The following is a 15,963-nucleotide window of genomic DNA, read 5'->3' as shown; positions in this document are numbered from 1 at the left end:
TAGTTTTCCGTGATAGGGGTTATTTTCATTGTTTCTTGTTATAAAAGGATTTGTCTCATGTTTTTCGTTGGGCATTTGGAACTTTTTTAAAATATTAATTTCTCGGCTATTTTGTTAGCCAATACTTGCACCGTTTACAAAATAATAAGGCAAGAGTTTGCTTAACAAAAAAACGTCTTTGACTTAATACTACTTATTAGGTTAGAAAAATGTCAATCATGATAAAAGCTTTTTTTGGAAAAAATGACAAAAATGTGTTTTTTAACAACAAGAATTTGACTTTAAATGGCTGCCATTTTGTATTTACTCACTCAAATACAATGAAATTACATACAACGATAGAAAATATTATAAGGAAGAGAATGTATGTTTATTTTTTGGTCTACGACAATCTGGAGCAAAGATATAAGCTTAGAAGTAAAATATCCCAAAAAAAAATGCATTTTTGTGAATAACTCCGCTAAAAAGAATGATCAGGTGGTGAGAAATTGGGTTTAAGCCTTTTAAATATACCCCTATCGATCCATGAAATAAAAACTGACGGTGCCACTGTGCGCAAGGTCAAATGACGCTTTGACTGGAGTATAAGAACTCTTAAGTAAATTATAGGGCTTTTCTCTTTAATTTTTTTGCCTTTTATCTCATTTATTTTGTTTAAAATGAATATAAATTTATATTATTAATTAAATTGAAGAAAAAATTTATATAGTCTTTTTAGGATATGAAAATTAATTAAATGTTGACAAATTGTTTTATTTATTTCTCTGTCCATTTCATTCAATCATTATATTGACAACTCCAACATAGGTAATGCGCTTCATTGCACTTCATCTATTTTGAAAATTTTAAAAACAAAAACTGTCAAAGTTTATTTTACCAATAACCTTTTAATCCTTCGTGTATTACAATTTCCTTCACTAATTTGAATATTTATTTCACTATCTGACATGTAACAAAATTCGAATAGTTTTTCATACAAAAAATGAACTGACTTCCCACTCCCACACTACTATTTCCATTTTATTTATTTATTTTTTTTTTGCATCAAGCTTCAAATTGAAATGTAACTGAAAATAATGTTTTATTTGAATTTTACCTCCCCAAAAATAGCGAAATACCTATATACAGGAAAAAAAATAGATTTCCTAAACCCATTGACATATTTCACACAGACAGAATGGAAAATTGCACGTTTTGCTGTCATTCACCTCCTCCGTCGTATTCGTTGCATGCGATATTCATGGAGGTCGACTATTTTTTTGTGATCCCTTCTGTAGTCTAGTAATAAAAACAACAACAAAAGTGAATGGCATGGAACATAGATAGAAAAAAAAATCCAACAAAAAAGATTTAAGTATAATCTGATGGCCAGAAGCTTATAGGAAGAAAATATATTCCAATAGGCGCATTGTGTGTTTGCTCAAGGAATCCATAAAAACCCACAACCACACACACAAGCGTTTTATAGTTTTTGTGTGTGGGGGCGCAAAGTTATTTTTACTCTTTTTTTTTACTCTGCACGATATGCAACTATTGTACATCAAAAGAGCTATAGTAATGCTTCCAAATCGGAAACTTAAACCCGATTATCTGCATATATGTTAAAAAAAATTCAGATGAAAAATATAGGTAAAGAAAAAACCTCAAGATCGTGAGCACAGTAAGATACTCACGATATGACTCATTCACACTGAATTAAGCAAAAAAACAAACCTCAACTCTGACGGTTTTTTGCCTGCAAAGATTTCAAAAACAAATAATAAATTCAACAAAAAAAAATATAAAAACACAATCAGCAAAAATATAAATCTATAATTTTTGTTTTCGATCAGACAAAAAAAAAATACGCAATATAAAAAAAAAATCAGATAAACGTCGCGTCGCTTCGTCGTCGCCGGTAAGTAAGCCGAATGCTCGATCAAGAAAACCAAAACTAGTGACGTATACTTGGAGGTATTTCTGCGCATTCAGACAGATACAAATAATAGCACTACCTCACTGTGAAAAAGGCAGACAAACGGACAGACAACAACAATAAAAAACTGAGGAAAAAAAAAAGGTCGAGATTCTTGAAAATCTGGAATTTTTCAGAGGCAATTTTTTTTGTTTTTTTTTTTTGTTTTTTATTGGAAATGAAATAAAAAAAAAATAAACAACTATCTAATGAATTATTCACATCGCAATAAAATGATTCACTTGAATGGCGCGGCCATAGAATACCTATATACTGTGCCATTTGCCGGTCGTGGTTTTTACGGGTCAACGGAACAGCCAGCGGTAATACGACTGCCCAGCTATTCACACAACCGGTGTCATGGCTGGTTATTTTTTTCAAAATTTATTTTGCAAGCTTGTCACAAATATAATAAAGATCAGTTTTTTTTTTTTTTTTTTTCATTTTATGTGATTTCGGTCAATGGACTGTTGTGTATAGAAGTTTTTTTGAAGATAAGTAAAGCACTTAGGACACTTAAATTTTACAATTTGGCAAAAAAGATTTAGAATTTTGCGTTTTTAGCAATATAACGAACTTTTAATGGTATTTTATTTGAGCTTGAGATTTTGAAAAATATCGTTCACAACTTAACTAAACTTTAGTTCGCCGGTCGGAAAGCAAGAGCTCCGTGAAGTCAGAATTTTTTAGCTAATTTTTTACATATTCTTGTAGGAAATTGAACGCTCTACAAAAAAGGTCTTGTATACTTTTTTCGTTTATCTAACCGTTTAATAGATATTTGAGGTCCAAAAATCGAGAAAATCTTTAATAAATCGTTTTTTGTTCTTAATTTTGTAACAAATTGAAAAATTATAATAATCAAACGCGCAAGACATATTCTTGTAGGAAATAGATTGCTCCACAAATAAGGTCATATTAACTTTTTTCGTTAATCTAACCATTCTAAAGATATTCGAGGTCAAATTTAAAAAAAATTATAAAAACATTTTTTACTTTTCAAAATTTTCTAATTCGCTGAGTAAAAGCAATCAATTTGATTCCAAGGAATTTTTAATAGAACGTTTAAGCCCCTACAAGAATATATATTGCTAATTTGAAAATAATGTGAATTAGAAAATTTTGAAAAGTTAGAAATGTTTTTATAATTTTTTTAACTTTGACCTCGAATATATTTAGAATGGTTAGATTAATGAAAAAAGTTAATAAGACCTTTTTTGTGGAACAATCTATTTTCTACAAGAATTTTTCTCGTTTGTCCACCCTACGTTTAGGAGATATTCAAAAAACAAAATTTGTACTGAAAAATTCAAAGTACTTATTTCAAAAATTCAAATTTCTGTGGAATCTAAAGCAGAAACCCATAATTCTTAAAAAATAAAACATTAATGTTGTCATAAAGTCATTAGATTCAAAACAAAAGTGCATGTCACTCGTCATGAATTATATTTCATTTTATAATTGGAATTTATTTAATAAATTTATCCATATCCAATCTAATCAAAACTCAGTTCGATTTCAATTAAAAATATGAATTGAAAACGATTGTTTTATAATTAAAAATGACAAAAACATACACAAATTAATTGATGCTGGAAACAGTTTTCATAAATGAATTTCCATACGTTCTCTGTTTTTTTTTTGTCTTTGACCTTGAGCAAATTCTCTGAAATTTTAATGGACATACATTTTTGCGAGTTAATTATATTTTTTTTTTGTTTAGTGATTTTGGGATTTGGGTCAAAAATCGAAGAGGAGTGTTTTAATTTTATTTCATTATTTCTACATAACAAAAAAAAAAAAGAACTACTGGTTATTAAGTTCAATATTTATTTTTAGCTATTTCTCATTGTTTTTTTATTGTTTCATTGCGAATCGAAATAAATTGATCATCTGGACAAAACAAAAAAAAAAAACTTGTTTCTTGAGTCATAGATTAAATTTACTTTTATTTCACAATTTGATCTTTAATATGATGTGACATTTTTTTTTTGGGAATTCCAAATACCAAAAATCTAAGAAGAACTATACCTAACCTACCCACTATGAATTTTTGTTATTTGTTATAGAAACGCGCTCTCACCTTGAACTTTGTGTGTTCTCTCTTCTTTTGTTGTCATAACAAAATCTTATTTAAATGGAAATTTTTGTTTAGCGCTTAATTCAAACGAATTTTTTTTTTGTGTGTTGGTATCTATTTTGAAAAAAAAAGATTCCCCGGAAATTTGTGTTTGTATAGAATATGAAAACAATTATTTGAAGCAAACAAATCAAGTTAAAAAAGATTAAATATTGTTTAAACACTTAAAAGCACAAAAATATCATTTTAAGGTTATTTTACTTACTTTTGTTTTTATTTTTTTTTTTTTTTAATACATAACTCTGTTTATTTTCTAAATTAATTTAGAGAGAATATTTATTAATGAAAAAGCTGCATTCATATTTGCGTTTTTAGTATTATTTTTCTAATTAAAGATTCAGTCATAATGGAGAAGGGAGAGTATGATCATTGATTTTGTTTTATATGAATTAGTTCGATTGTATAACAGTTTGATTATATTTTGTATTTTTTTCTTTTCTTACTGGGAGTAAAGTCACAGATAGACTGGTGCATTTCTCAGAATAGCGGAAGTTTATAGTATATGATAATTTATATTTTCAGATGTTTTATGCATTTTCTCACTGAACCAAATCCTTACGTAAATACAACGAAAAAAATTCGTTGAGCCAACGAAAATTTAATTAATTTTCAGCAGATGAAAAATTTAACTGGCTCAACGAAATGGCATTCATACGTTAATGAAGAACTTCATCAATCAACGAAAACTTTAGTATTTTAATGAAATTTTTCATAAAAATTTTTGATCGAGATTTAATGAATTTTTACATCACTTAACGATTTTTTTCATCGATTAAAGTAAAACTTAACTAACCACGGTGATATTTTTCGTTAGTTAACGTATTTTTTGATTAATTTATGAAAGGAACTTTCGTTAGCTAACGATTTTTTTCGTAAATTTTATGAATATTTTAATTAAATTACGAAAAATTATTCGTTAGCTTACAAAACTTTTCGTTGTATTAATTATTTTTTTAGTAGATTATACTTGCATTCTTTTCGTAGAGTTACGAATTTTTTCGTTAACCTACGAAATTTTTCATTCTTTTTATTCATTTAATTTTGGAATAAAAAAAACCTGAAATTCAGAAACTCCGCTGAAAATTTGTAACCATAAAAAAACATATTTTGAATTTTTTAATAAATTGGCCTTTCGTGCTTATCTTGACTTATCGTGAGACACCCTGGTCAATACACAAATATTTTTTATTTTCAACTCAACTTATTTTATTCTTTAAAATGAGTATGAAATTTTTCGTTAATTGATGAATCTTTTCATTAAATTTGATTTTTTTGACACTAAAAAGGGAGAAAAAGTTTTCATTAATTGATGAAGGTTTTCATATTACGAAAAATTACATATTTTCGTTGAGCCAACGAAAGTTTCGTTGGGCCAACGAAAATGTAGTGTATGAAACGATTTTCGTAATTTTACGAAATTTATTATTTTCAGTGCTGATATCGTCGGCACAGAGCCAAAACCGCGAATCTGCATTTTAGGACATTTTCACTTTAATGCATCATTTAAATTGTTATCGGTCCCTCTATGCACTGCGTCAACCCAAATCCTCTATGCGTTGCTAAGCAGGCCAAAACTATCAACTATCCGTTGTATGAGTTTCCATAAGTTTGCATGAATTTCCAAAACTTTGGAGCCGTTTTTCTCAAAACTACAATTTTGCAGATTCGTGGTTTTGGCTTTGTGTCCACGATATATAATTCAGTATATTATAATTCTTCAAATTTACCATATAAAAATAGGGACAACATTTTTTTCATGGAACGTGTTCGGGTGGTTGTCCTTATCATAAAAGTCAATTTGTTGGGATAATTGGAGGTTGGGAGCAGCCGCCATTTTGGAAAAGAGATTGGTATCGTTATCCATTGTTATTCATTTTAACAAAAAATGACAAAGGTAAGACTTATTTAGAATAAAGTTATCTAAAAAATGATATACAAAATAATTCCGTAAGTTGATTAAATAAAATTTTATCAAAGTGCGGGTTTGTATCGCAAGGTTGGGGCAAAATGACATTTGTTCATATATCTGACGAACTTTAGATTTGTTTAGATAATTCTTTAAAAATGAATTATAGTACTTATAATTATCTATAAAATGAGCCCACAATCATTATTGTAACCATCGTATTGCAGAAGTAATCTAACTCCGAAACTCCTCATGTACTAGTCAAAATTGAGAAAAAAGCTAGTTTTTTGCTAATTTTTGGGAGTAGAGGTATAGCTTAAATATAGGTACGCAGTTTTGCAGCCATACGCGTTTTGATATTATACATTTCATATAATAAAGATACCTATTCAAAAAAAAAAAAACATGTGAACTGAAAAAATCAAAAGTCCTCAAAAAAATTTGTTTACGAACATTTTAGCACTTAAATTTAAGGCGTAGGTTATAATAACAATAATAAGAATAACTTTTAATTGCATAGATACAAAATAGAGATCTAAGCCAATTTTTTATGTTTTTAATATTTATAATTTAAGATATTTCTTTACGAGCTGAAAAGGAAAACAATTAATGCAGTCTTGTGAAAGCCCCACATTCATAATTTTCATAGTTAGTGAATGGTCAAAAAACATCAAACTATTCATTCACTGATTTAATTAAAGGTAACTAAGGAAGTCACTATGGTGTATGCGTAACTTTTTTGTATGTAACAATCTTGCAATTAATTTTATACGTCTCTCTCAAAATTTGAGCGCTTTAGACGATTTTTCCTTTTTATAATTCCTGTAAAAAAAAAAAGAACTTCCTCTAATTTTTTTTTTGAAAAAAGGTGGACAAATGAATAAGACTAAATTAGTTCAAAATTTTTGAGGTCGCAGTTTTGGCTTCACGGACCTCTTATACTCATAGACGATTATTAGTTATGGATCATGAAACCCTTTAGGATTTCTCATACCTGCCCGTAGACTTTTAATAAGGAAGGTATCTAAAATATTGATCATAATATGACAGATGTTCCATCATCGTTAGCAGTGCATTGCTCACCTTCTGGTTATAGACTATGTGTCATTCTCTAATATGGGACCCTCTAAAGTCAAATTAATTGAAATTTGTTTAATTAACTAAATTTTCTTAGAGGGTTCTATTTAATATTTTTAAGTTGAGCCTATAGACTCATTTGATCGAAATGTTATAAACTGCGCCCCATTAAAAATTCTAACTTTCATCAAAACTAACTTTTACTTTGTAATACTCTTCAAAAAGACCACCCATATAAAATGAAAACCTTATAAAAGCAATTAAATTATTAAAAAAGCAAATGGAACATACAAAACGAGAAGAAGAAATAGCTTTAGCCACTTTTGTGAGTAACACCTCATTGCATGCTTTATAATTACAAAACTTTATAACATTTCCACTCCAACAAATATCAGTTTTTTTTTGTTTTCCTAAAAAAAATTAAAAAAAAAAAAACAAACCCAAAAAGAGAAAGAGAAACTCTTTAGTAAAAACACCATCAGCACTGGCCTGGTACTGCATCACCCGTTTTGTTTGTTTTAAATGTTGAAGTTGAACCAGAGCATTGTTTCCTGCTCGGAATCGGGAGTCGAGTCGAGAGTCAAGAGTTACACATTTGTTTGTTAAATTTCCAGATTACACAATACGACTGCTTTCACTGCAAAGTCAAATAATAAATAGGAATAACCCGGGGATGTTTACATGAATATATCATTTTTTTCTTTCTTTGAATTTTTAAACAAACAAAAAAAGAAACATTTTCAGTGTCTATGTCTTCTTGACGTCGACTTCGACGTCTTCGTCCAAACGTCATTGATCGTCATAAAGACTTCTTTTGTTTCTTTGGCCATCTAATGAATCTTTCAACACTCTCTCCCTTCATTACTCATAGATAGAGCTGTTCAAAGTAGAACACCCATCATCATCATCATCATCATAATCATCATATCGTTGAGCTTTTGCTTTGGGTGATTTTTTGCTTTTTTTCGTTTTGAAAGTTGAAGATACGTTTTTGCATACTAATTTATGAGTGAGTGTAGGCAGCAGCCAAGCAAAAATGAAAGAACCATCGGCACACTTCAGTGCGTCGTCGAGTCAGTTCAAAGTCATGGTCATTGAAGAAATTCAGAAATCTTATCCGACGCGTACCAAAGGCATATTTATCGTACTAGTAGATGCAAATCCATCAGACTGCGTTATTTGGGGCTATACAGAAAAATGATACCTGGCCTGCACAAAAGTGACCGAAGCAATTTCTCTCTGTTTGACTGACTGCAACTAGGTCAGCACAACAACTCGAACTCATCAGAGAGTATATATAGTTTTTGTCAGCATTAAAAATTAACTTGAAGGTGTCTCTTGATATGTTCAGCTGGGACTTTAACTAGGGCACTTTGTCCTAGTTTTTTTTGTTTAGTATTTTTTTCATTTTGAGGAGTAGTTCAGTAGTGTGGTAGGTTTATCAACGGCCATTTAGCAGTAAGTCGTTGAATATTGAATGCGGCTCGTGTGTTGTTTTGAGTTGAGTTGATAAAAGATCACGTAACTTTTTCAAATTAATGCTGACAAACGTGATCTTTTGTGAATTTCAGATGAAAACGGTGTTGTGGTTGTTGTTGTTGTTGTTGCGACACGTGATTGATTCTTTGGAATTGATTTATTTGATTTTTTTTGTATAGATTAAGATTTAAAAGGGGGCAGGTAAACAAATAAGTACCTATATAAAAAAAAGTAGATATCGTTTATTGATATAGGCGTGAAGTAGTTTTTTTATTTTATATTTATTTTTGTTGTAGGTGTGGAAGTTGCATTTATTAGGTAGTAATCTTTTCTATTTTTGTATATACAATCCAATACGAAGATGGAAGATCCTACCCTAGTTCTATATTCGCAAACATTAATATCAATTGTTGTCTTAAACTCATAAAAATTTAAAATACGAAGTAAGAACCAATACAAAACACTCTTAAATTCTATGATAGATTGATTCCCATAAGGAAAGAATAAAAACAAGTTACATTTTACTTCCGAAGGATGTGTAATGATGGAAAATAAAAAAAATGATATAAAAGATTCTCATTTTAAATGCTCCGTGAGAATACTTTTTATATTAAAATAAATAAAATATAACTTTTATTCAAGAATGTTTCCTCTAGTGAGTTTTGTCGCTGAAAAGAAACGTTTCCGTGCTTAATACTACATAGTATGTTGTACACGTACAAGGTCATACAACAATTTATTTCCTTTGAAATTCATAAAAACGTTTAATACTCTTTGCAGAAACGCAGTGATGTAATATACTTACATATTTCAAATAATGTCAGCACAAATTTTAATGTTAGACATGCTTACAGGTCAATTTCCGGAATTATATCTGCATTGAATGTAAAAACATACAAATACAATTTTTTTCAATACAAAATACCGATTATTTACAGGTAGCTTTGAAGTAGATACATATTTTACTTAAAATTCTGTTGAACTTTAAAAGTTAATTGAACTTTGCAGAAACGCAATGATGTAACAAGGCTTAATCAATAGAAAGTAACCGTCAATAACATAAAATCAACGTAATTAAGCTATTTTCTACTTGGTTCTATAAGTGTCCCAAATTACAGTTGACTCCCTCTAAGTCGAACTCCCTCTAAGTCGAATTTTCCTCTAAGTCGAACTTTTTCACCATTTTTAATGAACAATTTTGAAGAAAAAATATTAAATAAATCCATCTAACTCGAATTTCCCTCTAACTCGAAACCATTTTTGAGTCCCGTGAAAGTTCGACTTAGAGGGGGTTGATTGTATTTTATTTTTATTTTCAAAGTTTTAAAAAGATCCTTAACCCTCTGTAGGCACACCTCTTTTTTGTGACGTGATAGGCACACGGGTGCGAATTTGGTCTATACTTTTTCATTTCGCTAGAACTTTTTTCGGTCATAATATATTATAAACAATCAAGTTTGAAATTGATGTAGAATATTCCGAGGAATTTGAATATTGTATTCACAATTCCGAAAAAAAATATTTTCACCCTTATAAAGAGACTTTTTTGTGACCACTTTTTTGAAAAATCGTAATTTTTTTATTTTTGTCCTGCCAAATTCGCACCCGTGTGCCGACAGAGGGTTAATAAAGCCTGGTATGCAGCTCGCGCTAAATTTTAGCTCCCCTACAAATTATCGAAAAATTTTAGCCGAGCTAAAATCTATCCCATACAAATTATCGATAACTTGTACGGCAATTTTATCTCGGCTAAAACTTAGCGCGAACAGCGTACCAGGCTTAAATAGAAAAAAAACAAGTTTATGTCATTATATGTATGTACTGACTTACTTGTTAAAACTTTAAAAAAACCAGGTCGAGGAGTGAAATTTCATGAAAGGATTAAGTGGAGTTACTAAAGCAAATTGTCCCGGAACTGGTTCGAACAGCTAGGATTTTGATGATTTTTTGTAACGTCGGTATTAATTTAGTCGTAAAATTACTTTGTTTTAAATTAACATTTAGGTTTTTGTAATTATTTTTTTTTTTTCATTTTAACTAGGCTATTTAACCCTTTGCTTCCTAGTGGTTTCACCATGAAACCACCTATTAATTATTTTTTATTTTTTATTGCAATAACCAACATTTTAAAATTATTGCATGAGCTATTGCATTATGAGTAGTACGACCAACAAAAAATTTAATATCAGTATAAAAGTTAATATTTAGTTTAAAAAATGTAGGATTTGTGAGGGTTTTCTCAATTTTTCAAGTAGCCTTAAGCTTAGAACTACGAAATTAAATAACGGTAACACTGAAAGAGAATGATTATAATGGTTCTTCAATCTATGGAATATGTAAACATGTTTTTCATCAGAAAATTTGCTTTTCCAATCTAAATACTAGTTTAATAAGACTTTTTTGTAAAACACATTGGTTTGTACGCGCATTTTTATCTTTTAGTTTTTTTTACTAAAATATGGACTTCAACTTTTATTTCTTAGCTCAAAACATTCCTTATACAATGTAATTACTAGTTCAATCATTATTTTTTCGTTTTGGTGTGTAATTAGAAAATATCAAAATTTTTTGTCAAGATTTTTGAGTTTTAAAAATCATCGATATTTTTGCAATATCGCCCAAGTCTAGCCTTGACAATTTGTTTATAGTTCTGTTTGGGTACTTTTTGGGCCAAAACATGAAACTATCAATTCTTTAGAGAAGGCCTGAAATAACGCTCTCAAAAGATACACAAACTAAAAAAAAAAAAAACTCAAAAAGCAAAAATGTTTTTGTTTTTAACATATCACTTTTTGATTACATTTTATTTTTTTTATTAATATGAAATTCTTTTAATTTTTTTTTACGAGAAAGGGCCCTTTATAGGCTCCTACGCAACTTTTGCCGTGCGGTTTATCGTCCGCTCGTGAAAAGTTTGCAAAAGGATTAAAACGCAATGAAACTTATAAAAATATCATTTTTTTTCCGATACTATAGTATTTTAAAAGTTAAAAAAAAATGAAGAAAATTGATCAAGATCAGATAGTCTCCTAGCTATTAGCTATCACAAATTGAAACTAAATAAAATGAACGACTGGATCGCAGGTAGGTAGGTACCTACTTGCTATTGCAGTTCAAAGCACTTTAAGTTAGTTTACTTTGTAGATTTTATGAGCTGGCTTTATATAAATTTTAAAAAAATTTGATGAAAAGAAAAATATTTTTTATTTAACTTTTTTTGGAAAAATAAAAGTGCAGTTTTATTGCATTCGCTTTGAATATTACGTCTGCAAAATTTATTCAAAATCTTTAGAGCCGTTTTCAAGTTATTTGGTGTAACATGAAAAATTCGTATGGGAGGTATACTTTCTAAGTGAGATATAAAAAAAAAAACAACTTTCGGAATTCTGTACCTACTAAATTTGAACAGAATCCGTCCACTTGTTTAGGCTGTGGAAATGTGTACAGATGGACGGAAGGAATTGCGAGACCCACTTTTTCGGACTTCTCCATCATCGTAATGTTGGTTTTGATTAAAACCTTAATTTTTGTATCGATACGAAACTAATACTTGCCCTATACATACGGTGACCATCCGTCCCGGTTTGCCCGAGACTGTCCCGTATTTCTACAGCTTGTCCCGGGTTTTTATTTAAGAAACCCGGGATGTATAAGTGTCTCGTATTTTGTAATTTGTCCCGTGACTATCCCGTACTTGCGAATTCCCTGATTTTTTTATTCAAATTTTTAATTACATTGTAAGATAAACCGTGATAAAACCATTAGCTTAAAAAGCTTCTCTAGAAAAAATTTTTTTTTTCGAATAATGAACCACATATGAAAAAGTAAGGAACCCAGCTAAAGGAGAATGGGCATATTGGACGTTTGGCGGCCAGTAATGAAATTGGTATCAAATGAAAGAACTATAACGTAGGAATAATTTTTACTATGGCCGTTTCGTTGTATTGCATTTGGAATCGAAGATATTGCAATATTAGTGTTGTTAATGCATCGAGCAATATGCGAAGGGCAAATTGAATTACTATTTTAATTAAATTATGAAATATGACTTTATGTCATTTTTTCTATGATTTAAAACCTCAATCTTGAATATCCCACCAATTGAACTTAAAATATAAGCTTTTTAAGCCAACCACTTAAAGATTTTGTTTTTGAGTTTTCAAAAGGAAAAAACAAATAAAAAATTAAGAAAAAAGTCTTAAAATAGACTCGAAATTGATGTTTTAAAAAGCCAATATTTTGGGTTCTATTGGTTGGATATCCAAGATAAAGGTCTTCAGGCTCAGGGAAAATGACAGATTATCATGTCTTGCACTTAAAATACACGTTCAATTTTTAACATTGAGACAATTTGCATTAACTTTTAAATGCAAAAATGCATTTTATCGGTTTGTGAAGAACGTTAGAAGGATAAAACTTCTGCACAATGTATGTAAGACTTAACTACATCAAAAAATAACAAAATCGTTCTTGGCCGCGGAACGTCCAAGATCCATACAAAATTGCCCATTCTCCTTTCAAAACTTTTAATGGCATGTTAAAGTCGAATTAATGATTACACAACTTCAAAATCGTTTTAAATAAAATTAAAATGTTAAAAATCAGCTGTCACGATTTTGATAAAGAAGTTACATATTTTTAACAGTACTTACTACAAAACCGTTTTTTTTTTTTTTTTATTTTGACTTCCTTGTAAACGACTTAAATGATTTCAACGAAAATGTTCCATTAAATCCATTTGAGAAATCTAGACCTCAAAATTGGGAATAATTATGAAAAGTCATTTTAAAAAATATAATTCTTTTTAGTCAATATTTTCAAAACGATGCAAACGAATTTTTTATCTGCCCCGTGTTTCACTCCTAGAATTATGGTCACCGTACCTATACAGCAAGTAAAAATAGATAGGTAAGTGATGTGAATATTTAAAAAAAGACAATTTTCTTTCAGCGATACTCAATCCATCTTAAATAATTATGTTTGACCTCAACACGATTCTCAATAAAAAAAAATCTCTCACCTAAACCCAAGCAAACTCTGATAGCAGCTTTTTTTATGCCTTTTTCAACATAACAAATGAAGAAAAAAAAACAAAAAACTATCAACTACGCTTTAACTTATTCAAACAAAACTAAAACAAATGTAGTTTTATTTTTAATGGTGTCACCTTATGTGCGATAACAAAAATTATCGTGCGTACAAAACCAAGTATCATAAAAAAAACTACATTACTTGGTGGTTGGTAGTGTAGTAGTACTAGCTTCGGCTTCCGATTTCCAAGCTGATTCTTCTAATGCGCTTGTCGTTCGCTTTAGCTAGCTATGCAACACATAAAACAAACACACAAAAGTGCTCGCTCTATACCTCTTTTAGTTTTTCTGATAAAATATTTACATGCCTCCTCGGCCTCCCTGTGAATTTGAAATAAGCAACAAGTGTTCTTCCTCTAACTATCAACCTCTGCAGTAGAGGGCTCATTCTCCCTTAGACAAACACAAAAAGAATAGAAAACCCTTTTCCCTTAATACATTAAGAAGGAATCCTTCGAGACTTTAAACTTTTACATAACAAAAAAAAAAAAAGGATCAACCTTTATCGAGAGTAAAAAAAAAAAGGCTATGAAGTGGAAAGAAATGTGTGTAAACTTACAGTACTCCGGAACAGCGAGTGCAGACAAACGATCCAATGGTCATATTGACGTAAGTTGGACCTTTTTGTCCACAGTCAAAGCATTGGCGATTGCCGCCGCTTCCGCTGGCCACTAGCTCCCGCAGGACCTTCAAATACTTGTCGTCTTGTTTCTTGCGGACAACAGCCATTGTTGTTTGGTCGCTAATTTTGTTGTTGTTGCTAATGGTGGACGTAATTTTTAGTTTTTGTTGTTGTTTTTGTTGCGTTACGGATACGGATGGTGTTGTTGCAGTTGTTGCAACAGCAATGCGTTGGAATTTGATGTATTTTCTTTCGAGTGCAATTTTTCCCCTTTTTTATAACTCACTGTACTTTTTTCGCGTAAGTTTGGTTATAATTCAGCTTTTTAGAGACTTACTAGTTTGGATTTTGGTTTGGCTTTTGGTATGTTTGCAAGTCGTTTAGGAAAAAAAGGTACTTGGACTTTCTATTGCATTCCACTCGCTCGGGGAAACTATAACTTGTCACCAAACAAGAAGCAGACAGGAAACACTTGACACTTTTTGTAAGCAAGCACAAAACAGAGTTCCTTTTTTGAGAGGAGTATTTTTTTCTTATTTTAAACAAAAGAATTGATTTTGTGGAAACCAAAAACGCATAACGAGAAAAAGTAGGTAAAAAAGAAACTTTTTTTTTCCTTTTTCTTAACAACAACACAAAAATGCCAAATAAAAAAAAAAGAGAGACAAAGATTCAGGGGAGCAGAAGAAGAGAGGACGACGGACAACGAAACGACGAAGCAAAACTACACCACAAACATAAAATGAATCATTTAAAAAGAAATTCTTTTCGTGATTTTTCTTTTTTTTGTAATAATTTTTTAATATTTTTTTTCGGCTACGCAAGAGAATGAAACAAATTGAATTGATTTTATAAGAGAAGAATTGATAATCATTTATTTTTTTTTTTCTTCTTCGTTCACAATAAATTATTTTATATATTTTATTTTATAATGAAAAAAAAATAATAAAAAGTGAAATTTTTTTTTGTTGTTTTTAGTACGTCCCGAGAAATTTGGAGAAAATTGACGTCTCTCGGAATCACCGTATTTCGCTCGACTGTTGGTGGAAAAAATTTTTTTGCTTGATGTTAGAGGCAAAGAAGATGTAGGTAAAAGAGAATTTGTGTAAAAGAAAAGTTCGCTATGAGAAGGAAAATGTCAAAATGAAGAATGTGATAAATGAGGTGAAGGAGCAAGTGGAAAAAATTGAAATTTACTTGTTTTTTTTTGTTGTTTAGGGGGGTTCACATTGACCAACTTACCGGACAGACCAGCCGCCATTTGGTCTGATCTGATGCTGTTTTGATAATGTGAACACCCATCCGACAGCCTGTCCGGTTTGCCGGATGGTTTTCAAAAAATTTTGATTTTTTGGTGGTCGGACCGACATGTTAGTCAATTAAACGACATGTCTGTCCGGCAGACAGTGATAATCCATTCTCTCTTATTTGAGAGCAGAATAGGGTAAAGATATATTAAAAATAAGCTGAAAAATGGGTTTTGACGAAAATTGTCTGAAGAGTGTGAACGAAAAATATAATTCGGCCATCAGGCCAAATGACAACCGGTCTGTCCGGTAAGTTGGTCAATGTGAACCCCCCTTTTCTTTTACCCCGTTTGTATGGCGATTTGAATCCGAATTGAATCAGGATTTAGGTCTATATATACCTGAATCGAATTGAATCCGGATTTGTCGATCCGATCCGACTGGGGGA

The 15,963-nt window shown here is 30.4% G+C and overlaps 1 protein-coding gene across 3 annotated transcripts in view; it reads right to left on the bottom strand.

Moving 5' to 3' along the window:
* Window positions 1-15,320, bottom strand: part of LOC129907574 (putative uncharacterized protein DDB_G0286901) — a 183,002-nt gene extending 167,682 nt beyond the window's left edge. For 2 of the 3 annotated variants that reach the window (XM_055983853.1, XM_055983854.1), the window contains exon 1: window positions 14,206-15,320. In XM_055983853.1, coding sequence (XP_055839828.1) covers window positions 14,206-14,375 — 170 coding nt within the window. In that variant the 5' untranslated portion in view covers window positions 14,376-15,320. The remainder of the gene's footprint in view (window positions 1-14,205) is intronic. The other variant, XM_055983855.1, reaches the window with a different exon arrangement.
* Between the last annotated feature and the right edge of the window lie 643 nt (window positions 15,321-15,963).

The sequence above is a fragment of the Episyrphus balteatus genome, chromosome 1, assembly GCF_945859705.1.
Source record: "Episyrphus balteatus chromosome 1, idEpiBalt1.1, whole genome shotgun sequence".
NCBI lineage: Eukaryota > Metazoa > Arthropoda > Insecta > Diptera > Syrphidae > Episyrphus > Episyrphus balteatus.
The sequence above is the reverse complement of the archived record's forward strand: the minus strand, read 5'-3'. Positions and strand labels throughout refer to the sequence as shown.